This window comes from Drosophila mauritiana, chromosome X, assembly GCF_004382145.1.
Source record: "Drosophila mauritiana strain mau12 chromosome X, ASM438214v1, whole genome shotgun sequence".
NCBI classification, from domain to species: Eukaryota; Metazoa; Arthropoda; class Insecta; order Diptera; family Drosophilidae; genus Drosophila; species Drosophila mauritiana.
Window position 1 is genome coordinate 14,508,992 of NC_046672.1, and position 27,703 is coordinate 14,536,694.

Consider the following 27,703-nt stretch of genomic DNA (forward strand, 5'->3'; position numbering starts at 1 on the left):
CATCTTCGTCTCGAATTCCATTGTCACTGCTCCTGCGTCAATATGAATCTTATTACCAGCTTTATTTCTTCCTCGTTTACCCATATCGCTTTTAATGATAATAATAATGATATTGACCGCCAACTGGCGTCCACTTAATACCCCAGCCAAATGGCCTTCGTGGAAGCTTCCTATTGTCGTATTGCCATTGACACGCATTGTAATTGAGTTGATATTGCGGAACGATAAGCCACATTCAACGAGCCGAATCCCGCAGAAATTCCACGGGAATTGAGAGACACAGACCCCATCACCACCACACATAAATTGCCCGGGCAGACAATTAGAAGAACCGAAAAACGTCTAACGAAAACCTCAAACAAAAAATCAACCAAAAATATTCGAAGCACCCACCCGTCGATTAGCCAAAGTAGCACATCAATTTTCAGTGGCCTCTGGTTTTGGGAAAACTGTGAAAACTGTGTGGGATTTACTCAAGCATGGCCAACGATGCAGTCGATCGGCTTAATTGGTTAACAATAAAACGCATTTTTACGCGAATTCACTTCACAGTTCATTTGCTGCGGCCCCATTACGTGTTCTGTGCTTTTCCGCTCTTTCCAACCGATTTTCCCGTGGAAGAAACTTCACTTCAATTACTGGGCCACGCGGCCAGTGAAATTTGCACATCTTGACCAAGAATTCTCTTCGCTTGCCGATATATTCTGATATACGAACAGGTCGAGGCAAAGACCCAGACCCATCGGGTCTTCGCAGCGAAAAATTTGCAGACGGTCGAGAAAAGAAAAGTTCATAATTTAGCTGCAATTTTAATTAAAAGCCAAACACTTGGTGGAAAATGCGACAGGGAAAACGAACGAACGGAAAAGTGGTAAGGCACATGCAAAGCCAACAAAAGTGCGAAAACAGCAACGTGCGCACAGATAAAGGAAAATAAAGGAAAACATGTGAAAATCATTTTGCACCCAGTACTCCCGAGGAGGGGTAGGTAGCTGGTCGAGGGTATCTGCTAGATGGTATATGTTATTGGACATGGGGCATGGGGTATGGGACATGAGGCATGAGGTATGGGGTTTGGGGCTTGGGGTTCGGCTATGATGAGGCCCGGCGCCGACAGATAAGCCGGGACCGGACTGGTCCATTCCCCGTTCATAAGTCGACGAGTCTGAGAGTTATGTGCCCGTTTGTTGTAAAACGGCACAAAAATTATGGGCGAAAACCAAACAGGCCCCAAATGTGGAGGAGAGTTCGCGATGGTGGGGCGTGCAGGGGATTTTAGCCAGACCATACCATCTATAAACTGGCTAAAAAATGTCTAAATTTTTTCCCCATACGAAAGGAGAAAAGTGGGAGGTACTGACAGCTGAGAAAACGAAAAAGTAATGCACAAAACAGTAAAAGAAAAATAGAACTCGACAGGAAGAGAATCGAAAAGACAGACTGGGGGGAAGTAACACGATATGATATGATCTTGAGTACTTGTACTCACATTCGAGATGCAAGAGGCGCCAGACTGTATCTGTATCTGTATCTGTACGTGTATATGGTTTTTGTATCTGCCGAAGAATGGAGGAATTCTCCGGGGAACAATGTTGCCGAAAGTGAGCGAATGGAAATGAGCCAAGCACGTTCCCATAAATCATAAAGAAAAGAATTTACGACTATGCCTCGCAAGGGTCAGAACTTCATCGTCGGATTCTGATAGTGCAGATAGGGTAAATAGTAAATTGCAGCCATAAAGCACATAATGAAGCATAATAGTGAGAAAAACTGTTAACGACTCTATAAGTTTTCTTCAATTTAAAAGTAATAAACTGACACTGCGCCACAAATTTGTATACTGATTTTTTTACCACAAACATTCAGATTTTTGGCCATAATTACGACTTAAAGGGTCCGCATATGGAATGCCATATCTCGTTAAGATCGTAACTAAATTCCCAATTGAACTGTGTTCAAAAAGGAGAATTCTATTTTTTGGCATTTTTTGCAAATTTTGATGATGGTACCCCTTACAAAAAATGCGAAAATTTGGCCAAAAATTAATTTCACAAAATCCGTTTAAAAGTTAAAGGGGTGGTTAGTATTGGTTATAAGGAGTATAAAATGGTAATTCTTTTTGCTGTGTGATCATTTTTAGTCAAGTTATAGCAAAAAAGGACAAATTGAAAATGAGGTTTTTTGCCAAAAATAGTTTTCCAGTTTTTTTGTGAAAAAAATAATCGGTATTTTGATCAAAACATTGAAAATAATGACCCAAATAAGGAATGTCATACCTCGCTAAGCTCGTTGTTTAAATCCCAATCGATTTGCATTCAAGTTTGGGAATTTTGGGATTTTTCAATTTTTCGCAAATTTTGATGATGGTACCCCTTACAAAAAATGCGAAAATTTGACCAAAAATTAATTTTACAAAATCCGTTTAAAAGTGAAAGGGGTGGTTAGTATTGGTTATAAGGAGTATAAAATGGTAATTCTTTTTGCGGTGAGACCATTTTTAGTCAAGTTATAGCCAAAAAGGCCAAATTGAAAATTGGGTTTTTTGCCAAAAATAGTTTTCCAGTTTTTTTGTGAAAAAAATAATCGGTATTTTGATCAAAACATTGAAAATAATGACCCAAATAAGGAATGTCATACCTCGCTGAGTTCGGTGTTTAAATCCCAATCGATTTGCATTCAAGTTTGGGAATTCTGGGATTTTTCAATTTTTCGCAAATTTTGATGATGGTACCCCTTACAAAAAATGCGAAAATTTGGCCAAAAATTATTTTCAGAAAAGTCGCCAAATGGTGATATTGATGGATAGTCTTGATACCTAGGCGTAAAAAACTGTAATTCTTTTAGCTGTCAAACCATTCTTAGCCAAGTTATACAGAAAATAACGAAATTCCATCTTGATTTTCCACTTAAAACTTGGTATTATTGTACTTCGCATAATTTGTATTATATTTCATTTTGGCAGCCATTGTTAATGTGTCTGAATCAGCACATTCATAGAAATAAATTTGCCGCCTCGCCAAAATATCCAAACGCCCATCTTCAAACCAAACACCAACGAATAAGCCGGCGAAAATTTGCTTTGCCTGCACAAAGAGTTGTTTGCTGGCATTGTCCTTGATTTTTTTTTATAAAAGGACCTGGTACATTTTTTGGTGACTTTTTTGCCAGTAGCTTTGTGTAATTTTCTCGCCCGTTGACAAGAAAATGTTGCCCGTTTTCGCTTTCGTTTCGTGGGCTCGTCTCACGTTCCTCTTTGGTTATATTATTTTTATTATTATTTTTACGTTCTTGCTGTTTTATCTGCTTGGCGGCGATTTGTGTGTTTTAGAATTTGGTGTGATTTGAATTTTCAATGGGATGCCCATTTCCGAACAGAATTCGGCTAAATGTGTATGTTGTAAAAATAAGGGGACGACAAAAAAAAAGCAAGTGAAGCATGAAGGCAGCGAGACAGTCTGTTTTTCGCAAGCTGATTTCCCCGCAGCTTTTCCCGCTTGCCGCAAATGATTTCAAAAATGCTGCCACGCATAATTTTATTTATTTTTCAATTTTTTCGCCCTGTTGAGTTGTCTACGTGTATCTAAGCACTTTGCTTGCTTTTCGGCTAAGTCTGTTATGATATCCACCAGAATGCGTTGACAGTTTTTTTTTCTTCACCTTTTTCACTCAACGAAATTGTGCGAAATTTGGCTTGCCAAAATATTCGCCGCTTGAATGGCAACTGATTTTTAAATTTAGCCCAAGTGTGCATTTTCCGCAGTTCGTGCTTTCCTCGTTGTTTTGGGTGGTCTGTTTTCTTTTATGATCGTTTCTTCTAATGAGATATAAAACTTGATTGTTCGTTAAAAGGCAGGCAATCAAAGCCAAATGAATTTATTTTAGTACACCGCTAATAAATTTGACTTTTAATCATAGATATTTTGTTATTGGGCAGAAAGTGCCAGGAAGTTAAAATACCCTTTTTGTTAAACATAAACTAAACTTTGTATTCCACAACCAATTAACATCCAGCTTCAACTACGAAGAGTAGAAAGAAAACCCGATTTTCACTCACTAATTTCCTTTCGAATGCGCATAAGTATGCACGAAACGCCCTCTTCTACTCCATTGGAAAAGCGGAAAAGCGATGCTCCAACCGAATGTGACTGGCGAAATTGGCTTTTGCCTGCAGAAAATTATTTATGGCCAAGTGGGCGGGGTGGCATTAATGCTGTTGTTGCAATCGACACCCCCACAAAACGCTGGCAACCGATGGTTGACAACTGGCCCGATGATGATGCTGCCAATGATCATCAACGCGATGACGCCAACACGCAATTTGGCAAACAAATTACGCCAAAAATGTGCATTGGGAAACAGAAAACAGCAAATTGCCGGCCCAAAATCGGAGCCAAATCGACTAGCCACCCTACCATTTCCACCATTTTCAACTTCCCAGAAAAAACCCATTTTTCAATCCCAGGCCAAGTAAAAAAAAATAGAAAACGGCATGGGCGTTGATAATTGAATTGAAAACTTTTGCCTCGCACTCATTTCGATGGGTGGGAATAAGAAAAAATCGCGCTAAGACTCTATAATTCGAGAGATTGTGCAACTTTAAGGTCTCAGCAGCTTAAGACTGGTAAAATTGTAAATGGCAAATGGAAAACTGAAACTGGGACGGGGCAGTGCCAAAATGAACGAGGGAAATTATTTGAACGCAGCAAAAACTCATAATAATAAAAGGTATAAATCAGATTTAGCCTTCTTCAACTCTTGGTAGGGTGCTTTTGGCCACTCTAACGAAGCTGAGATACTTGATTGGCCAGTTTTGCACAGAACTCAAGCTGCGCCGAGGTGTTAGGAAATGGTTCTTTATAGTTTCTGGGTAATAATAGTGAAATTCATTCGCAGACGAAATTTGCAGCTGCTCAACTTGGGCAGATGGATGGGGATATATTGGAATTATTTTTTGAAAGTTTTTAGTAAACTGTAATCTAATTTTTATGTTTGTTTTCGCTTTCTTAAAACATCCTGCAACGCCAAAAATGTATTGTTTAACAAAGATTGATATATCATATAAGAGAATATTATTATAAGGTGTATTCAAATATATATTGTTCATTTTTAAAATAAAAAAAACAAAAATATTAATGGAAAAGCCCAATTTCCTCGAACATCGAATACATTCTTTTGTTTTACAGGGTATGCTAAGCCCTTTCTCTTTACGATCCATTACTCCTGGGACTCGTACATTAGCCATGTCTTTCTGGCCATGTCACTTGGCTTTAACCCTGCCCACTTTGAGACCTAAGTCTTTGGTATATGGTTCTGCTCCGGGTTTTGGAGTTCGGATTCGGATTCGGGTTTGGGTTTGGGTTTCGGTTTCTGTTACTCGACACAAGCATTTTTATAAGACATAAATTCAGCGATTTGGCTAAATGCGCTTCATGGACTTGGCCGGGTAATTTGTGGCCTGCCAGGGTCGTCGTTTATGTGCATTTGTGTATGCAAAGGAAAATAGGAGGAGGAAAACTGCAGCAGCATTAAATTACACTCTCATGCAGGCGCACATATCCCCACATCCACATCCACCTCTCCATCCACATCCACGACATTTGGACGGGCGGAGGATCCAGACAAGGCGACTCTGCGACTGCGACAAGCTCATATTGCTTTATGTCTATGCCCGGTTCCCTTGCCCCGATAGTTGAGCGCTTTTAATGGGACATTTTGTAAGTAAATTGCATTAATTTCACAACTTGGCTGCGAACACAATCTTCTCAAAAAGCTGAAAAAGAGAAAAATGACAACAAAATTAAATAGCAATGTGCCATTGATGATGGAACGATTTATGAGCTCCTTCTTGAAGCCTCGATTACGATTGTGCGCAAACCGGTTGCGAATTCGATTTCGATATCGTTGAATTCCAAATCCCCCCTCATGCTCATATCAAAATGCAATTAAAAGCAGAGAATCGATCAGTTTCAGTGGGAAAATGGCATTAGCTTTGGATATTGGTCTGGCGATTGCCTCTAGATCAAACGAGTTAGTTGGCTTGTCCGTTTGGCAGAGAGAACTTGCCAGATATTCAAACCAAGCATTCAAATTCAAAAGGATGAAACATTGGTGCTCTTTTAGTTTTAGATTGATGAAGAACGAAGGTGCGGTTCTCCACACTAGCCATATATGTATTTTTATTTTCACGTTTTCTTGCCTAAAGCCACTTTAATAACCCAAAGACAGCCCTTTTTGTAAAAGTAATCTCCCCCAATTTGTGTGTGGTGAGTGAAAGGTCTCGAAAACCCCATAGGTCGTGGAGCCCTTTTGCCGGAGATTTTCCCCATTCAACATTTTGCACCTAATTGAAGAGCTTACAACTTAAATTGCCACTCGATGAACTCTGTGTTGTGGCTTTCCATTTTGGAAAATCCTCCTCTTTCCTCCTGCTGATCTACATTTTCCCCCCTCCGACTTAGTTTTCTAATCTTTATGCTCGGATGCTGGACGCAAAGCTTCTCTATTTTCCTCTTTATTTTCATGCTCGTTGTTTTATGTGCACATATGCAGACACACATGCAGGCGGTAAATATGCACGAGAATTTGTATTTTTCGTACCCATTAGTGGCAGGACGGCGAGGTATATGCGGTTATGGGTGAAGTACGTAACAGAATGAACTATATGAGAATTTTAATATTTTTGAGGGCAATCAATTGCTGCAATATAAGTTAACTAGATACATCAATTAATTTAATATATTTAGACTTTCTAATATTGTTTTTAAGCATTTTAGATTTTTAGATTTTATCTGTTAGTAAGCGGCATTTGAAAGTCAGTACACTTTACTATGGCCGTTTTTCTATGTAGCTTCCGAATGATTTTTCGTATTGTGAATACAGCAAACGGAAAAATGCAAAGTCAAACTGCTTAAAATGCAAAACTAAAAGCTCTCTGTAGCTCCGTGTATGCGAGCTAAGCGGCAAACATAGGCTGTTGGAAAACATAGAATACCCTTTTGCGAAACAAAGTGCAATTGCTGCGGAGCCAGAGGTCGGAAAAGCAAGCATCTGCATCTGCATCCACATCTATTGACAAAGCATAAAAACTGTGCAAAATAAGCAGCATCCACCATGTACACCACATTCACACTATGTTAGCTTTCCCCAGAATGCACCCATAATCCTTAAGCCTTTTTTCTATGGCGATGCGGAGTCAGAGGAGCCTTAAATTGTCACACCGCAGTTTTAACCCAGAAACATAAATATTATTGAGAGCGATTTGCGGTTGGTCGGTGCAGGGGTTCTAAAAGAAATTTAAATGTAAAAGGAAATACTAAGGCATAATCCGGTAATCGACATTTTTTTTCGATTTCGATTTCTTTTTAGATGCTCCGGTTTTTGTTATCGTTTCTTACTCATCGCTTCTTGCTCCTCCGAAACAGCTGACTTTTTTCTTTACTAAAGAATCTTTAAGCACGTGCAAAAATGGCCTATGTAATTCCAATTGCTTGTTTTGAAGCCAGGAGAAATGATATACCGCTGGACACAAGAAAATCGATGCATTTAAAATGCAATACTTGTATTTTCAATATATCTGACCAAAGGTAAGTCACTTTTGAAAATATTGAACATTCCGCATGTGACTTTGGATTTTCAGCTTTGTCAAATACTATGGGATTAACAAGGCTACGTTTAAAAGCGTTTTGAAGGCAGTCAAGCCATATTTGCGCGCATCTCCAATATCACACCCAATCCAATTGGCTATCGTGTTGCGCTACCTAGTTACTGGATGCATTGAGCTTGCAGTGGCCCACGATTATCGTGCTAAAATTGACAGCGACACGCTCGGAAAGATTCTAAATACATTTATTCCGGTGCTAGACGGGATCCTCTGTCAGGATGCTATATCCATCCAAATGTCCAAGCATCAAATGCTGACATCATCTATAAACTTCTTGAAAAAATATGAACTGCCAAGAGTAGTTGCCTGTTTGTTTGGAACTCATGTTCAAATTAAGAAGCCTTTAAAAAATTGCTCTGCTTTCCTTAATAAAAAGGGTTTTTATAGCTTGAACGTCATGTTGGTAAGTACAATGTCCGGCATCTGTTATATGTAAGATAGATATGTCAGATATATCATTTCCTCAGGTTTGCAACGATAATATGGAGATCATCGCAAATGATGCCACTTTCCCTGGGTCGTGCCGTGATTCAGCTATATGGAAAATTTCCAGGGCCAGAGAATTACTTTCCGTCACCTTAAACGGACATTTTATTTTGGCGGACTCCAACTACGCGCAAGAGAGCTTCGTTTTAACTCCCTACAAGAGCGCAAAGGTTGGAACATATCAGCATACATTTAATGCAAAGCATACTCGAGCCAGAATTGTGTTCGAACGGACTATTGGAGTGCTTAAGAGCCGTTTTCTTTGCCTGCAACGATGCTTAAGGTATGAGCCATCGTTTTGTTGCATGATCGTTAATGTATGCTGTGCCTTGCACAACCTACGTCGAGCCCCAAATGTGACCATTAATGACGACATTGAATTTGAAGGAGATGATAATGGACAACGTGATCGCGATGAAATTGCTCAGTCGCTCTGAGTTTAAAGATTAAACATAAACCCTACATGCACGGGTATAAAAAAAAGAGAGATTCATGTAGAGTATCCATAAACTTACATATATAATAATAAACATTTCTTCATCACAACTACTTTTTCTCATTAATAGAAACCGAACTGTAAAGCTTTAGTCTTCATATGATATTTTTTATGAAAGAAAACAAGTTATTCTGTAACTTTCAAGGGAGTAACCATATTTTGCCGACATAAAGTGCATACCCCTCATATTGAATGCTCATTATGTGTGGCACACTAAGTGCTTGCGTGGCAGTCGCACTTGTTGCCAAGGGTCAGAGGTCACAGAGTCGTACATATCCTCTTTACATACATATATGCTCGTATGTGTGCCAAAGCTAATTGAATTGATCCGTGGCGCGCTTGTGAAGGAAATCCATTAGCCAAAATGGCGATACATCATCTTTAAAGAGCGCCAGAGCATAAAGAAAAGCAGTCTCACGTTTCCACCGAAGGATTTGGGTTACGTTACGCATACGTCGGGTGTGACAACTTTGTCGTTCGTCGGTGCGTTTGTGTATCTTTCCTTATGCAGCCAGCATGCGGACAAACATGAAATGTATTTAACTTAATTTAGTTCGAGTTACTTAAAAAAGCTTTTAAAAGTAACAGCAAAGCAGTACAAAAAAGACCACCGAGTGAATATATAAAACACGAGCGAGCGAAACCAAAACAAAAACACTCGAAACGGAAAAACAAAAAAACGAAAAAACTTTCGGCTGGCGGGCAGGGCAAAACAATGAAAAAAATTAAAATAACACAAAGTTATGGGGAAAATCGGTGCGGAATATGCGGAAAACCCTGGCTAGTAGTGGTAGAACACGGACTGCTGAACGTTGAAATTCATTAATATGCACATATGCAGATTAAATGATTAACCGTATAACGCACAGTTGAAAAGTTGCTGGTGGATTTTAAGATTTTCCGTTTGCCCAGGCCAAAAGCACTCACAATGGAATATCCGGCAGTCCTAATGAGGGACGAGCACTAAGCTGGGAAATTCCAAAAGGACTATGACACACTCGCTGTTCCATGCACTGCTAGAAAAGATGGCACGCTGAGTAATAAATGGTGAATTAATCGAAATATCAAAATAATATTTAAAAGTAACTACGATAATGGAACGTTTATGTAGTTTGTAAGCAGTTATATACACTTACACCCAAACATCTAAATGTCTCAATGGCCTATACAAAAAAGTGATGAGTTACAGTGAATAGGATGATGGTATAAGCTTAAAGAAGAGCAACGCATATTTGCGTTTGCCATGCTAAACTATCAGCTAATGAAAACCCAGCGGAAAACTCCATTCGAATCTTGGATGTTTGCTTGCCAAACGGAAATACATCAAAATAAATTCAAAGGAGCAGGTAGTGGGCAAAAAATGCTTGGCTAACGTCAAAAAGGAATAATGCAAATATGAGCATTTACAATGGAAAGGATGCGTATTTCGGGCGGAAGTGGATGAGAGGATATGGATGTGAGTGCGAGTGTGTTTGTGGATGCGGATGTTACAGTTGTGATGAGTTGCGGATATGAGAACACCAGTGGCCATTGGCAAATATGCCTAAACAAATATTTGGCACACTTTTTCGCCCATCCTCTAGCCGTTTTCCCATTCTCCGCTTTAAAAGCCCAACGCACACAACCCTCTTCAACTCGAAGACCGAAAAAAGGGTTGAAAGGCGGCAGCGAAAATTTCTACCTGATGTCAAAAGTAATTAAATGAAATGCCAACAGCAGAAGGAAGCCGAAGAACAACAACGGGCAGAAGATAAACACACTCAGCGAATTTTAGAAATGGAAGTTTCGAAATTTTCGAGTGGCTTAGAATAAGGGAGTTATTCGGAAAATAATTGTTTGAAAATCAAGAGCTAATCCCAGCTAGATACTAATCATACACATTTTTATAAGGTTTCTAAGCATTATCAAACATTTTCCACCAGTGCATTTTCCATATACAAACACACATTGGACTTACCCTTGAAAATGGTAGGAAAAGGCTAAGGCTAAACTAAGCTTCTGAGATGAGAGGAAAGTGCATGAAGTGAGGTCCGAATATTCCAAGAAAATGCAAAGTCTTATGGGCAACTTCATCTTTTACAAGGTAGAATCCATTTAATCATTTGACAGGGACTGGGAAAAATGGCCAAGCTGTCAGTGGCAGCATAAATATTTTATGCTGGTATAATTTTGCATTAGTATAATTGACCCTCCTGTGCTAAAAACTTTCATGCCAAAAGCAAAAGGCATTTGTTTAAAAGTATACAAAATACACCCTGAATAAAAGTTTGTAAGAGTATGAAACTAATAATTAATAGAACAATTGTGCGCATCTATGAACAACTTTTAATGGCACGTGACATATTTTTTTTACCAGCAATGCTCACTAGTTCATAAAGCATTGAACCTTCCTCTGGGGGAATCAGACAAATTAGAGGGCTCCTCTTTTGCAGTCAAACCCCATCGAAGGCTCATTACGACGGTGGGTTCGAGTCATTAAATTACCTGAAAATGCTGGGAGATACCAGCCAAGTGTGGGTAGAGCAAAATTTTGAAGAAAAGTCATGCAAAAGGGCAGAAAGTAGTGGAAACTTTCGACAAACTTGGGCGCCCAGCGAAGCCGGTGAAAAGTCAAAAGGGGAAAAGTGGAAAGATGATGTAAAAATGTAATGAGAAAAATTTGTAAACGAAAACGCAAAGAAATAAGCTCGCAATGGGGTGATGTCCCAAGAACAATCAGCGTCAAAGGTTGACGAAGGGTACGAAGGTTGAATAAAACTTCCGGCAATAGTGTGACAATGGCAACATCACTGCCAACATCCCCATTTTCCGCCAAGAATTTCCACCATTTTCCTCGCTTTGAGGTGATGACTTTAAGTGCGTACCGTCTCTTTCCCGCCGACTATCTAGCCATCTCCCTCCACCGTTTCCCCAGTAAGTAGCTGTGTAATAAAATTACTTTTTAAGTGCGCCACGCGTACCTGTGATGGGGGTTTTGGGTTTGGGTTTGGTCTTGGGCTTGGAGCCTGTAGTCTGGGCTTTCTGTATTTTTTGGGGGGGGGGAGGTTAGAATTCACAGAACTTGTGCTTCATTTGCTCGCAAACTGACGCCGGGAAATGAGGGAAAACGACCACTTCAATGTCAAAGTCTAAGTCGGAAGTCATTTGAATTATTTAACGAAAAAAGTGCGGAGTGAAAACGAGGTCAGGCGTTAGAAAAACCTAATTTTTCTTCCTTTTCGGTGTGGCATTTGAGTAAGTGCTAGGAAAATCGCCAAAAAAAATAAGAAAACGTTCACAAGAAAAATACGCCTGCATGCAGCAGTTGCAGCTTTATAGCTTTATGGCTGTGGCCGGAAAAGTGCAATATGCTCTTGCGCCTCCATAAAATATGTTGCAAATTATGAAATATTTGAAACTTTTTAGCCAAGAAATGTGGTAGCCCATGGGGCGCCATTCGACCAAAACGCAGACGTTGCCTTTTGCCCTCCGCCCTCAAGTTGTTAAGTATACACAGAGAAAATAACGAATTTAATATGTAAAGAACTCAAAATATTAATTTTACATTAATTAATAAACCTATTTTGAAATATTTATCTAATATTTATGAAATAAAAGTTTTACACTGAAAAAAGTATTTTTTTTCTTATGTGCTGTAAGATCAAAATACTAATCGTAAGTAGTACACTTTTATTTTCTTTTTTTGCATTGCTAAAATGATTTTGCGTGATTTTTTCTCTGCGTGTAGTGCGGGTATCCGGGCTTGCAGACTCGAAGTCTGGCGGCGCCGTTATGGGCATTTAAGTTTTCATAAGTTGTGCAAATAAATTTTAATCGAAAAATGTGCCAAAGCAATAACCAGGAGGCCACCCAAAGGAAGCCGGTAAGAGATGCGACAACTTGCAGGCCCAACTGCTGCCAGTAAGTAAAAAACTTAAAGGCTGGCGCAGACAGTCTAGTGAAATGGCAATCAATGATAAAAGTTTCACAGGCTGGGGCAAAAAAGCTGGTGATTTAAGTCGGATCTCGGCAATTTATACACGTAGAGTAGCAAACGAGGTAACCATGGCGTATACGTTATATATATTTATGCCAGGCCTTAACAGCACAAGTTGGTAACTATTATGTTGTTGATTTACGGGAGACCAAACAAATTCTCAGAAGAAATAATTAAGCGCAAGCTTACAAAGTGAATATATTATTATTTTGATGGCAAGATACATGGCATTACATAACTTAATCAGATATTTTTCCAATAGCACGTTATTTCCCCCAACCGTAGTCATACGATTTTCCCATCTGCCACAACTGCACTTGCTCCCAGATAATTTGCGACTTGTAATCTGTGAGTTCGCCACCATTCGGTTAAATATTTACATATTCCACTGCCCTGCCCCGAAGTTTCACCTTTTCGGTAATGACATTAGCTGCTGCAGGGCAGGCAATTTGATTAGCACCCGGGCAAAATCATTAGCAAGCCGAAGGAAAACACGCTCCCCGCTCAGTTTAGTACAGTTTCGGTTGAGTTAAGGACACAATACACTGGAAGTCCCGTCGAACAAACAAACAAACAAACAAACTGGCAAACAGGCAAACTGGCGAACAGGCAAACAATTGGGAGTGGGACTTTGGGTGGGAGTTGGAGAACATGTTAAACATATGCAAACAAGTGAATGGAGCCAGGAATTTGTCGACTCGAGTCGCATTCAGTCGAATTCAAGAAGATGGCAGTAGCTTCTCTCCTGGACCTGTTTGCTTGTTGCTCCTCCATGAGCACAAATAAGCAACAAATTAAATAAGTAACACACTGGCGAAATCACAGAAGGGCGGATGGGACAGCATCTGGGCTGTGAATGTGTATGTGGATCTGAAGCTGAAGCTGAAGCTGAATCTGAATCTGTATCTGTAGCCAGGATGGCTAAGAGACCAGGAGACCCAGAAGACCCAAACAGATAAGGCGGCTTAGCAGATAACACGAGACAGTCATTTGTGTTGACGAGCGGACAAGGAGCAGGCTCAGCCAGTTGCAGATGATGATGTGTGTGCTGGAGGAGAATAAAGATTGGCATGACTGGGTGATGGGGATGGGGATGGCCATGGGCATGGGCATGCGAATGGGGATGAGGATGAGGAAGGGGTTCCCCAAGGAGCCACATATGTGCAAACAAACAAACCCCCTACCGCCGTAAGCAAATAAATTAATGATTAAATATTAACATAATTTTAATATTAGGCTAAGAGACGGAAACATGCTGCCAAAATTTCCAATACGTATTTACAAAATATCAAACAGGAAAATTAAGCAACACAACACAAGGCCATCGTGGATGGGCACAAAAAAAACTGGGACTCTCGATTCCAGAATCCGGAATCCAGACTTCAGACTCCTGGTTTCGTGTGCGTGTCATGTAATTAATGCGAGTCAAATGAATGAGCAAGCCAACCGAGGCAAAGGCAAACAAATAGACAAATTATTCGAGGGGGAAAAAGTCGGGGAGGTGTCCCGCCGCCATATGTGACTGCCATTCCGACGGTGCTGTATATATATATATATGTATATTCTTAAAGCTGATCGGGAATACATATGCACGCCCATAGCTCCGCCGAGCAGAAGGAGACTTAGAGGTCTCGAATGCCGCCGCCTCTGGGGACACTAAGCTGGCATTTCTGCTGGCTCCACTCGCTTGCCAATGCACTGAGCGAATTAATTACCAAGGAAATGTATTTCATTAAAATGAAGACTTATTATTAGAGCTCAAGCTGTGCATCTATTACTTTTGGTGTCCCAAATTGAACGCTACTTGAGAACTATGCATTTTATGGTATAGACAGTTAGAAAATTGAGTGATTATTGAGAGTAATTAATAGCGAGGTCATAAATTCCAAAGTCAACTTTAAAACACACATAGCTTAATAACAAGTTCTGGTTGTTTACTTGTGTACATTTGCCCAACGCAATTGTTTCCGTGTGGAATGATTTTTCCGCCCCGTGTCTGTTTTTCCGACCCCTTGGCATCCGGCACGCAAATTTCTTCGCGTTTGTTGCGCGTGCTACGCAAGCTGGCGATAAATTTTAATACCTAGGCACAGGACGAAGGACGAAGGACGAAGGACGCGGGACGCGGGGGCGGCAGACGCTGGCTGCCAAGGCGCATTTGAAAATTTATTGTTATTATGTGAATTTTATAAACGATGCTGCTATCGCCGGGTTTGTTGCTTTCGCTGCTGCTGCTCCTGCTGCTGCTGTTGTTGCACTTAATTAAATTTTATGTGAGCTTCGCCCAGGACCCAGAAAACGGAAGCCAAAGGAAGCAAAAAAAAAATGTAAAAAAACAGAACAAGGAGAGCGGCAACGGGAAAGGAAAAGGATTTCCAGGTTCTGTATGCTGCATGAATGCGAAGAAAAAATTATAAACAGCAGAGGGTCCAGTGACCCTCAGCTCCAAGTCCCCAATCCCCATGGCCGCCTCCCCATTTTGATAAGCAAACTTTCAGCTAAAGCAGCAGAAAATAATTTGCTTTTCGCCTCATTTTTATTATTTACAATTTACGAGGTGTTTGCCAAAAGGAAGCCAAAGGAGGAAAAGGAACTGTCTGGCAAAAAAAAAGGTGACCAAGTGGACTTAATAGGCTTGTTTGGTCATCAGTTTATTGCAACTAAAGTGAATTTAAATCCATGGAGAAAACGTAAATTGAAAGCTTTTCAAATGAGCCAAGCAAATTTCAATTTTATCAAAATAGCAGGCTTACCATGTAGAAAGCCGGCAGTGGGGAAAATCAATTTGTTACCTTAAGCACTTTCACGAAATGAAGCTGTCATTCAATCCGCACAATCAGCAATTATCCACTTTACGATTCGACCAATGAACTTCAACTGATTGTGAGAAGGAGGCGAGCGGATAAGGATTTGGCAGCCCAGAACAGGTTTCACAGCAATGTCACTTTTATTTTTTATTTTTTTTACCATTGGTTTAATTCAAATTATTCAGAAAATACCTAAGGACATGCCATTGTGGCGCGAACACAAAAAACACACAAATTCAGGTCAATTCCTTTGGGTATTCCGACGATACAAAAAATCGCATGAAATTCCAAGCGCTTTACGACTTCACGAAAAGTCATCGCAAAAATGTTATGGAAAAAGGTGCTGGGGAAATGGAATGGCGTCAATGTTGGCGAAAATGTCAACGAAAATTCCAGCACATTTTTTATTGAACAACTTCGATTGAGCGATGCTGCTGCTGCCGCTGCTCCTCTTCAAAAACCATTCGCCCTATCTTCCGAGCAAGGAGCTAAATAAACTCAATACTGAAATCCTTTTAAAATGGCAGCACTGACGACAGCAATAAAAAGCGCAAACGACAGCGCAACTCGGTCTTTTTTTTATCCTCGATGTCGAAAGGAAATGTCGTCATTACTGTGCAACTTCGGATTCGATATAAAACAAAAAAATACACAAAAAAGTAGACAGTCCACAAAAATAAATAGAGGACGCAGAATGCTCGCCATGCTCGACACTTTTACACTTGACAATTTCGCTAACGCAATATGCAAATGTGTTAAGAATCTCACAAATTTGTTAAGCAAATCGAAGGAAAGCCAGCAGGGCGTGTAACAAAACGAAGAAGAAAACAACAACCCGGCACATTTATCATCTGGGAGGTTGAACGACTGGGCCGATTCATATATATATGGGTACTTTTTGGGGTGGTGATGGTGCTGGGCTGTGAATCACCCCAGTGATTTATTCATGTGGCAGGTAACACCACGTTGGGGTTAATGGCGGCACGAGCAATTGCCGCATTTTGCCGGTTTTATGAGCTGCCAAAGAGCTCGCCAACAGGCCAGGCCAATACTAACTGGAGCATTCAGCCGTTCCCAATACTCCCCCCACCACCAAATCGCCATCCATCTCCCGAACATCAATGAAAGATTTGTTCCTTTTGGGTGTGCCTAAATGGCCTCATAACGAATGCGAAAAATGGAAAATGGAATGCAGTGGCAAGTGAGTGCGCTGAATACCCTTCACCAAAGTGATAAACTTAAGACATTGTTGCTGCAAAATGCCAATAGAGGATATTGTTGAAAGTGCGTTTTTATTGTGGATTGGATTGAAAGTTGGCAAAAAAAGCAAACATTGCTGGTTGTTTTTTAAACATTTTACACACGTTTATAGTGTGAATATTTAGTAGATATTTAGCGTGGAAATTTCGTTCCGTATTCGGCAATTATTGATACCCCTTAAAAGGGTAAAGGCAAGTCATAAATTGTGGAAAATGGCAAAGTCTCGTCTGTAATGGCGTAATCGATTGAATTAAAGAATATCTTTGCAGCTGCAGGAGCTCAACTTGTCCGCCCATCAGTGTTTCTTAAATCTTTATTTGCATTTTCTTTCTTTTTTTTTTGGCTGGAAATTTTCCCCGACACGCACACACACCCACTTGCACATCGATAAATACACGTGTACAGCTTTGCATTTCACCGTGAACACCTTTGAGGTGGCGCCACCTAGTGAGCGCTAATCTCTTTGAACGCACGAATAAATAAAAATAATTTGGCATCGTTTAAAGCCAAAGCCGCCCAACCACCTCGATTCACCCCACCGATTTTCAACCCCCCCAACCTCTGTTTTTTTTTTTTTTTGAATACTTCAAACAGTTTGCGGCTGCCACCTGTGGGGGGGAGTTTCTTTTTTGGGGGGTTTTCTGGGGGAAGCCCTCATGGTCTGGTCAAAAACTTAACCGATTTCCGGCTGCCACTCTAGACGCGTCCTAGCTAGTCCCAGTCGCGACTTTGATAAGGATCCCTTTGAAATACCCGGCTGCGAATCGTGGAAGCGGAACCCAAAGCGGATTCAAATTTGATTTCGCTACCGCAAGGTAAACAAAAGTTTGCTCAGCCTGCATGCAAATTAAATTTGAATGCTCTTCAATGAGCCCACACACCAGGTTACGCTGGCGCCAAGTGGGCGTGGCGGCTTAGTACACTGGGGCTTCTATTGATTTAGAAATATATTCTGTAATGAGCTTAGCAATTAGGCATTCCTTATCAAAAAACAAGAATTTAGCTTCAATTCAAAGAGGACACATAAATTCCATATATGTATTTATTACTTTGAAACGCTTCCACAAGCCCAATTGCATTTGTTTCAGTGTAAAGGGAAGTGGCCAAGGCTGGAGTTCGTCTCGCTTTCGTTATTTTCGTTATCAATGGCGGCTTGGAATGGGATGGTAAGACAAATGGCGGTTGGCAAGGACGGATGGGTCGCGACTGCATTAAGCAGCGATTATCCTGCCCCTGTTCCGGCCTAACCACTCCACCCACTACCATCCACTTCCCCCGAATCCACTCCTCCAGCCCCGCCCATGTTTTGCGATTCGGAAAGTTGCCCCAAGTTTTCACACAGACATGCACGCTCATAAATAACATACAACCGGCGTATTATATATTCATACTCGTACTCGTCTGTTCGTTCGCTTGTTGTGTGAGTGAGCAGCTAGCTGGCTGAAATTTATGCTAATGCTAATACAGCTTCACCACCCCAACGCCGCCCATCGCGGTGCTCTGTAATCAAAGAGTGTCTGCCGCTCGCACAATTGCCAAAAAGTAAAACTTGGCATAAATGTCCACGAATGCGGCCAAAGTGCTGGCTAAAAGGGAAAATGCACAACGCAAACTGCACTCATGGCAGGTGATAAATGTCAGCGTATCCTGTTGGAAAAACTGCCCAACTTTCGCGTTTCCTTTGTCAACTTTGGTGGCTGCGTTTTCCCACTTTCCACATTTAAATGATACGTAAAATAAAATAAAAGTAAAATAATAAAAACGCAAGCCATGGGTTTCTACATAAAATGTATCTATTACCTAATAATTTATGGTTACTTTGACTTTAAAGTTTTGGCCATATTTACATAGCTAAATCAATACAACTGACTAATTTAAATTAGTTTAAGGACAAACAATAAGACGCTGTAACTTAAAGCCTCAGCTAGTTTGAACTTGGCATACATTCTACAAATTACATCCATTTATGGTTGAAACGCTTCGAGTCGCTTACCAATTTCGTAGTCAAATGGCTTCGGCTCCACTGAATTATGCAACCGCAAAACACCCACTCGGTCACACCTATTTTTTTAATCGCCAGCTCCAAACGCCAAACGAGAGCTCCAAGCCAAGTCAATTATTAATGTTAATGTATTCATTACGATGCGCTTCCGTTGCCAATTTCCAGTGGCCAAGTCAATGGTCAATGGTTTTGTGGCTAAAAGACCGCGAAAATCGCGCAGCTATAAATTGCGTCGGCGATTTGTGTGCAATCAATATACATACAGACACACATATATAGAAGAAGGATCCTGGAATGCCATTGACTTTAATCGCCGAGGATTGCTGGCTGTGAAATGCTAGTGGTAAGGGACACCCTCTGGCTGAGTGACTGCAAATGATACTTTAATGTGACAGGCGGTTTTCCCAACCGATGGTCGTCAAGGGGGCGGGGGCGGTTGCGGTAGGGGGTGCCGCCGACAGCGTGCTGATGATTTTTGCACCTTTTTTATATATATATATATATATTCCACTGCGGTTTCCTGCACCATTGCTGTCATAAAATGGAGTCAGCGAGGGGTAGTGAATGAACTATCCCATTCAATTCTCTTGTTCGCTTCTGCCTTTTTCACATTTCCCATGCTTTTTGCAACCATTTTCCCACTTTTTTATCATATTTTCTCGCTATTTTCCCTTTTTGCGTTTTAATTCCCCGGGCGCGCTTTCAACGCTTGTCATCGTACCGCTAATGGCGGCTACATGTCAACCACTTATATCACTCGACTGCAGCCTCGGCTAAAGCTTCAGATCCCAGCTTCGGATCCAACTTGGGCTACCGAAGAACCAGCAGCCGCAACTCTTCCTGTTTCCCCAGTGCGAAGCTGCTCGTTTTTCAGCCGCTCATTCATTCGTGACGAACGTCATCGGAACACTGAGAATCATTTTGATAATTGTCAAAAGCTTACGAGAACGAATGCGTTTGATTTTCTTTACGATCTCCATCCATTTAACTAACATTTGCATTTTATGAGTCTCTGCTAGTAAGAATTGGATTTACCCCACTCTAACGTTTTCAATTAGTGACCGACCGAAGGATATATCTATCAGATCCTTTTGTCAGTGTACCTACACCATCATCGGTACCCGGCAGGTGGCGCCAGAGTGTGCACCGTGGAGCGTGAAGCGTGAAATCGCTTTCCAGGTCTGCCAGTCACCTCCTGTTTCGCCAGCATCCACACCTCCCAGCGAATGCGAATACCAACCAAGCAACCAACCGACGAACCAACCAACCTGTCGTCATAAAAATTTGTGTACAGACACACACACAACACACACACACAGTCACACAACAGAAGGAGCAGAACAATGTGTCGAAAGGACGAGGGGGAGCAGGAAACTTGCAGGCAAACGACAGCCGTGAAAAAGTGCACCACAAACAGCCAAAGGGAATACCCTAACTTCACGCCAATTCGTTGCAGTGCTACTTTACGATCCCAACCGGTTCCAATTGGGATCGGTCTCTTAAGATGCAACAAAGTTTGAAATATGGGTGCCTTGACAGCAGGCTTAAAAAGAGGCATACATCACAACAAGTTAACTAACAAGAACCATAAAAATGGAAACATGGCTATTTGCGGAGTGAATGATTAGTTGTAATTTACTATCGTCCCATTTGTATATTGTCTTCTTACTTTGGAAGAAATAGTGTCAACTCTCGAATTATCCAAGATGTTTCAAAGATTTTTCCAAAATTTGTATCTGTATTTTATGAAATAATTTCACATTTGCCATAATTCGCATTTAGTCAACTTAAATCGTGATCGCGGCAAATAATAACTCAAACCTTTGCCACAGACTTTCAACTTTGATTAGCCATTGAAATAAAGCAATTTACGCCGGCTGTCCGCGTATAAATTTGAATGTATCATCGACTTAATTGAGAATTTCATCAATGACCGAAAATAGAACAACTTCAAATACATATAGTCCAAGTATGCCAGTGGTATCTGCTAAAAGCCATTCACAGCTGTCTAACTTTAAATAGTTTTTGGTCTGGTCCGACTTGGCTTGGTTCTTTTGGTGGTGATAAAAATACTCCGAAGAAAAGCCACAAGGCTTCCGGAAAGATTTGTCTAAGTTTCAACAAATCGATGATCGCTTCTCCCAGACATTTATGTGCTGTATGCATTCTTCTATTAGCTAATGTGCTCTCTGTTTGTTCCATCACGAGATTTTCGCCGGCAGGACCTGTATAAATACAAAATAAAAAAAAATAAAAAAAAAGATTCCGGGAGAGAGCGTCATAACGATGCTGCCAGGTGATGGGCGACAGGAAGGTAGCTCGGTTTTTATACCCTTTGGAGGAGCACCACGTTGACATTTGGAGGGCAGGTGCGGCAGGTGATTCCTCTGCCAAGACACAGTTTCACTAATGAGTTTCCGTCTGTGCGCTGCGTTTGTCGCCGGGTTCCTATGCACACAGACCACCTCGCCGGTAAGTACACGCCCTTTGCCAACCCGCTGCACCACGTCCCTGGCTGGATGATGTTGCCTAAATAGTCGCAGCGATAAAGGATTGGATATAGCGCGAAGATAAACAAATGCAGTCAAAATAATAGAAACGAAGCTGCCTTACCAATGGATGGCATAAACTGGGAATAACTAGACATTGAATTCGATTTGAGTTTCCAAAATGGTATGGATAATTTATAGGTCATCAACCCGATAGAAGCTTACTTTAGTTTAATGTATAGTTTATACATTTATACCATTTAAAGAAATATTATATTATCATATATAATAATATTATATATTATTATATTATATATAGCATATCAATACAATATTCACTAAATATGGCATTAAATACCCTTTATAAGATTGATTTTGATGAACAATGGTTACTTCAAAGGCGAAAGTTGAGTAGATTTTCTCCGAGTGTACGTATGCAAGGGCCTGCGTCTGAATGGCGCTGAAAGAGGCCTGCAAATGAGCTGCAGCGAGACGTCGTTGCACCGCCTTCATGTGGCTGCTGCACTGCATCCGTCGGCGGGCAATGCCATTAGCTGGCTTATTAATTGGCCAGACTTTGCGGCGCCGCTTCTGCGCTGACTTTTATCTCCGCCCGGCTGTCAATTGCACAAGTGGAGCGCTTTTCAGCGCCGTTTTCTGCTCTCAGTTTTCCCAGTTCCCCGTTTCACTGTGTTGACTGTTTACTTTGACAATATCAACAAGCAAACAAGCCGGCAGTTCAGCAATCCAGCAGTCGGCCAATCCATCAGTGAGTCATTCACGGGCTGACAACTCAAACAACGGCAACATAACAGGGACAAGGTCGTTTCTTGAGTTCCTCCAGTCGCCTGTCGCCGGCGAAATAAGCTAATCGCCCCCTTTTTCTGCCACGCCCCCACCCCTTACTGGAAATTTGTAAGAACGATGGCAACATTGCCAACGACAACATGGTTAAGTATCTTGAACTAATATTTACACTTTACGCAAAAGACGCAACGCAAACAGCAACGCAAACGCAGAATTGACGGACTAACAGATACTGCATACGTGCCCAATGCCGTTGGCCCAGTAAAATGGTGAGAAACAAGGAGCAGCCACCGAGTCTCCTACTCAAATAAGTTAATCGCTCTGCCAATGCGACAATGGACCAACCATGTGGACCAGCGTTTCAAAAGCAGATGAGGGGATCACTTCAAAATGTGAAACCGGTTGGGGTCACAAGATAAATCGCCTGCCAGACGAGACCCAAAGTGCAGATAAAATATAAAAAATGTCAACTGTGCAGTGGGAATCAAATTATGGAAACCTCGAATTGATGGACCAGTTCTCCAAGTTAAGATCTGCCAACGGAAGCGGTCCCATATCGAGCCAGTGATTTTTATGATGCCACTAAATTACCGATTTGCTTTCCAAGTCCTCCGCGTTTTGCGGTGGTGAATGGACCTTAACGCGCATACTGGTTTCATTTGCACCAAAACCCTATTAACTTTAAAGCTAGCCATTCTTTTCGGTTAGTGTATTTAGATATAGAGTATTAAAAAGGCATAGAGTATTAAAAAGTCACCCTATAACTATGAGCGGATTTTGTCTGTATAGCGTCTTGTCATGCACTTGTTTTATGTGGTCCAGAAGAAGTTCTCCTCGGTGTCCTCCTCCATGTCCTCCTCGATGTCCTCCTCCATGTCCTCCTCGTTGTCCTCCTCGTTGTCCTCCTCGGTGTCCTCCTCGTTGTCCTCCTCGGTGTCCTCCTCCATGTCTTCCATGTCTAAAGCGTAATCGAGCTCGTAGGCAGCAGAATTGGAGAGGTCCAGAACAAAATCTATCTCATCCGACCTAAGGGTGAAGCATCCGTAGGTCGGCGGAGTGTCCGGTTCGTGTCCGAATGCCCCGACCCCAAAGGACACATTATCGCCAACGAAAAGTTCATAGAAGGCAGTGCCAAGGCGCTGTTCCGTAGAGTTCAGATATGTGCCATGGGTGGATTCCTGGATGGAGGTGGATTAGAGCATAACTATCAGTTTCCACGCCGAAGTCCACATCTTACCATGTCTTTAAGGAAAATCCTTCCATTACTTACAACCACGACGGCTTGGATATCGGACATATTGTCGTAAGTTAGTATTACATTGCATTCTCCGCTGTCTCCCAGAAAATGAATACCATTGCCCAGGTTAAAGCGTTGGTCAGTTAAAACATGTTTTAGATAAAACACCATTTTTGCAGATATTGTCGACCTCACTCAGCTGCGTCAAGTTGAAAAAGAATTTCTTCTGTCTTCTTCTTTTTCCACAATGACAAGCAATCAATCGATTGTCGACGATACATTTAAATACCAAAACGGTATATATATTTATTTTACATCAAAAGTTATGGAGTATTGTTACTGCACATCTTATGGATTATGGCCATAACTAATCTTAATTAATTCTAATTTAAGGTGTTCACATGGTTAAAGCTCCTGAAATTTTCGTATTTTCATTTCTAACCATAGAGTTTACATTATTAGACCCGTTACTCGTAGAGTAATATGGTACTAGATTCGTTGGAAAATATGTAACACGCAGAAGGATGCGTTTCCGACCGTATAAAGTTTTAAATTATATTAATGATCAGGATCAATAGCCGAGTCGAGCTGGCCGTGTCCGTCTGTCCGTATAAACGTTTCGATCTCAGTAACTATAAAAGCTAGTAGTTTGAAATTCAGAATACAGATTCTAGAGACAAAGACGCATCGCAAGTTTGTTGACCCATGTTGCCACGCCCACAAACCGCACAAAACCACCACGCTCACACTTTTGAGAAATATGTTCACATTTATTCATATTGTTATTAGTCTTGTAAGTTTCTATCGATTCGTTAAAAATCTTTTTGCCGCGCCCACTCTAACGCGCTAAAGCTGCCACGTCCACACTTTTAACAATTTGTTAGATATTTTTTCATAATTTTATCAGACTTGTAAGTTTCTACCGATTCGACAAAAATCTTTTCGCCACGCGCACTCTAACGCCCACAAGCCGCAAAAAACTGCCCCGCCCACACTTATGAAAAATGCTTAGATTTTTCTTCGTTATATTGATTGTCTTGCAAATTTGTATCTGTATACAAAAACCTATACACACTGTGGCCACGCCCATATTTTCACCTACAAAACGCCCAAAACGGTCACGTTCACACAAATTAAATTTTTTTTTAATTTTTTCTCATATTATATATATATACATATATATTCTCCAATATCTATGGATATCCCAGAAAAATGATTAAGTTTCACTATCAGAATCCCGTTACTTACCTAGTGTGAATGCGACACTAGGTAAGTAACGGGATTCTGATAGTTGGGGAACTAGACTTTAGCTTTCTCTATTGTTAAAAATATAAATAGGGTGACCCGTGTTTGGGAATCGAAATCTGAGAACATTTTACAACACTAATAGGCGATAGCTGAGCGCTAGAAAGTTATCGAAGCCTATAAAATAGAAAACATGTGATTACAACTCTGAAACGAAGCTTCCATCCTGGCCTGTTTACCCGGAATTAACGGAATAGGATGCAAGAGATGACAACGCGGGCGAGGCTAAAATGCTAATTCCAATATCAAATGCAGTAGAACAAAGAAACCCAGTTATTAATAATAATGTATTTCATTAGTGAACAGCTGAGAGGACCATGCGTTGCCACCTGAAATCTTTAAAAATCGAAGCGGACACAAAGACACTATATTTTGGATGGTCGAGGATAGAGAATTCGTATTATCATTTTCATCGCAAGTAAGTTTTAGAATAGAAGATAACAATGACATTAGATAGCCAAACAATTGCAGATAGCTAACAAACAGCTACGCATTTATTTAAAGCAGAGCGTCGTTTGAGGCGTTTTAAAATCTATCAGAATACGCTTAGAACTTCTTGCAACATACCTTAAATTTATCGATAAGGAAACTTTACCTCTATTTGCATATTGAGCGTTTTTGCGAGTGTACGAAAGCAGGCTGCCGCAGTCATATTTTTAGCTTAACCTGCTCATTTCGACCCTCCGATTTTGCCCCCCAATCCGAGGAAGCCACACGCAAAACTATTTTTAAATGACGCCGGGGCAGATGCAGACAAAACGGCGCAGACACCACCGATTCTCTGGGTGAAGACACGGAGTGGGGGTTACTTCATAAGCAGCCAGACTTCGTGGAATGGGGCAGCACAGGCCCACCATCTTCGGGCACCTTTTAGCTGGGATCCCAATGACCAAGACCAAGACCAAGTCGATGGGGTTTTGAGCCAAAGATGCGGTCGTTTCATCTCGGCCTTCTCGTCCGCAATTGAAATTGCATTTGCATTTGCATTCCCATTTCAATTTAATTGAATTGCATTGTTTTTGGTGGGGACATCAGGGGATTGCCATAAAGGTACTCTCTGTGGCCCATCGTAAATTATCCATTTAGCTTTATGGCCTACGATATCGAGGCTTTGATCTGGCCAGCTAATGCGAAGTTATTAGATTATGAATTTAGGATGGCGATAGGTTTTTACTTCATATCACATCACGCATACAATGTTGATTTGAATGGGCATTGTAATGTTTTTCCTTTACATTTTCCCAGAACTTCTTCTACTTTAATTGCTTTGGTGTTGTCTTACTAAATTCAACTAAAACGTATCACGGTAAATTAAAAAAACCGGTTACCAAAAACTTCCCATATCACATTTTTGACAAATAATAGTTATCTCAGCCAGCTGAATGCTGTAGTTTCAACTTTTCCGGCTTCATTTGATCAAACACTTTGGGCCCTTTAATTGGCCAATTTAGTTGGCCGACTTTTATTTCCCTCCGTTTTTTTTTTTTTTTTTTTTGTTTACTTTGCCACTCGAAAAACCGCAGAAGGGGAAATTTGAAGGGAAAAGTGGTTAGGGGCCCAACTGGCCAACTTCATCTGCAACTCGAAGTCCAAGAGTCTGGCTTTTGTGTAATTTCCAAGAGATAATTGAAAATTAAATGCTTTCGACAGCTGAACATGGCCACGGAGTGCCTGGTCTTCGTGGACTTGAATTTCTGGATGTCTGCTCTCTGGGTTTCGGTTTCCAGCTCCGTTTCCATGCGAATGCATTGTCGAACGAGTTATTTAATTAGTTTTGACGCGGTGTTTTCCCCTTTTCTTTCTACTCATGATACCCAACCCTCTTCATTGTGACACCGATCATTGTTGAATTCTCCATGGGTTTTTGGGATTGATCGCGTGCGGTTCTATTGGCACCTCGATGGAATTTCGATTCTGTGTGCCCCATGACTCAATTTGCCCAGGGACTATGAGGCACACAGAGGACGGCCAAGATATTCCAGACAACCGATGTACAACGTCCACTGGATGGGCCATGGACAATGGACAATGGCCAATGGCCAGTGTTCAATGATTGAGAGGATGGACCAATAAAGAGGGGATGTGGGGTCGGTGATGGCAACAAACAAACAAGATTTCACAATCAGCGCTAGACCGAAAAGTGTGTTTGGTTTTAGAGTTAAATGGCAGCAGGGGGGCCAGAAGGCTTGGCCAAAACTGGCCAACAGAGATGCCCGATTAAAATGGTAGTGCTATTTTTTTTATAGCCACTAGTGATTTGTTTGATCTCAACGTGGATATTGTTGGCAAGCCATCAGTACCTTTTCTGTTGTAATTGTTTTTAAGGTAATTGCCAGTTAAGTGGTCATAATAACCATTTAATAACGATAATCAAGTGGGAAAAATCTTCATGAACAAGCCTGCATTTTATAGGTTATTGAATTACATTGAATTATGTATAAGTAGGAAATCTTAATTTTGAATTTGTATTTCCTCACTTATTGTGAATAGTTTTTAAATTAAATCTCTCCTCTCGCTGCAAGCAATCGATCTCCTTGCTCTATTCTGATTTCTTAAAAATGATTTGCTCATTGCCCATTGATTTCACATTTACGATGGCCATAAATTCCAGTTCTGGCCAACTGGCATACACACTCAGTTATCACTATTACTGCCTGGCTAACGAGTTTGCTGGCCAAAATGCTACTGCTTCTGCTGCTGCTTCTACTTGAACTGGAAAATAGTGGAGTAAATGTAAATGCCTCCTGCCTTCGAGCAACTGAGCAATGTTTGACCAAATCGCCGGGACCACTGCGATTACGGGGAGTATGTATGGATGTACATATACGTGTTGGGATACTACTCCCCATCCCCATTCCCAATTCAGCTCGATTTCCAGACCCAACTGCTGTATTCGCATGACAACCTGCAGGAGGCAGGCAATCGTTTGCCAGTGAAGATATTTCATGGCATTTCTAGCCATAGGCCATGAAAGTGCACAGTTGTCAACTCTCAACAGGCAGCAAAAACAGACGGCACAAGTTGAAAGAGCAGCAGCAGTTTCGGGGAGTAGTTCCCGAAGGAGGAGGTCACAAGTACAGACATTCGAACTGCGAAACTGGGCAACTTCGATATGGATTTGGACTTGGACTTGGACTCTAACGATCGCCTTCTTCCGACTCGCTGCTCCTTTGTGTGA

The 27,703-nt window shown here is 41.1% G+C and overlaps 3 protein-coding genes across 4 annotated transcripts in view; 1 reads left to right on the top strand and 2 right to left on the bottom strand.

Annotated features, from left to right (window-relative positions):
• Window positions 1-27,703, bottom strand: part of LOC117146551 (netrin-B) — a 62,566-nt gene that overhangs the window by 8,977 nt on the left and 25,886 nt on the right. The gene's annotated exons all lie outside the window — the stretch shown is intronic.
• Window positions 7,430-8,678, top strand: LOC117146552 (putative nuclease HARBI1). Its single transcript, XM_033312849.1, has 3 exons — window positions 7,430-7,583; window positions 7,637-8,063; window positions 8,128-8,678. Exons 1-3 carry the CDS (start codon window positions 7,465-7,467, stop codon window positions 8,581-8,583), a joined length of 1,002 nt encoding a protein of 333 aa, XP_033168740.1. The 5' UTR covers window positions 7,430-7,464; the 3' UTR covers window positions 8,584-8,678.
• LOC117146553 lies at window positions 22,661-23,523 on the bottom strand. Its single transcript, XM_033312850.1, has 2 exons — window positions 23,221-23,523; window positions 22,661-23,161 (listed from the first exon to the last, which is right to left on the bottom strand). Exons 1-2 carry the CDS (start codon window positions 23,389-23,391, stop codon window positions 22,793-22,795), a joined length of 540 nt encoding a protein of 179 aa, XP_033168741.1. The 5' UTR covers window positions 23,392-23,523; the 3' UTR covers window positions 22,661-22,792.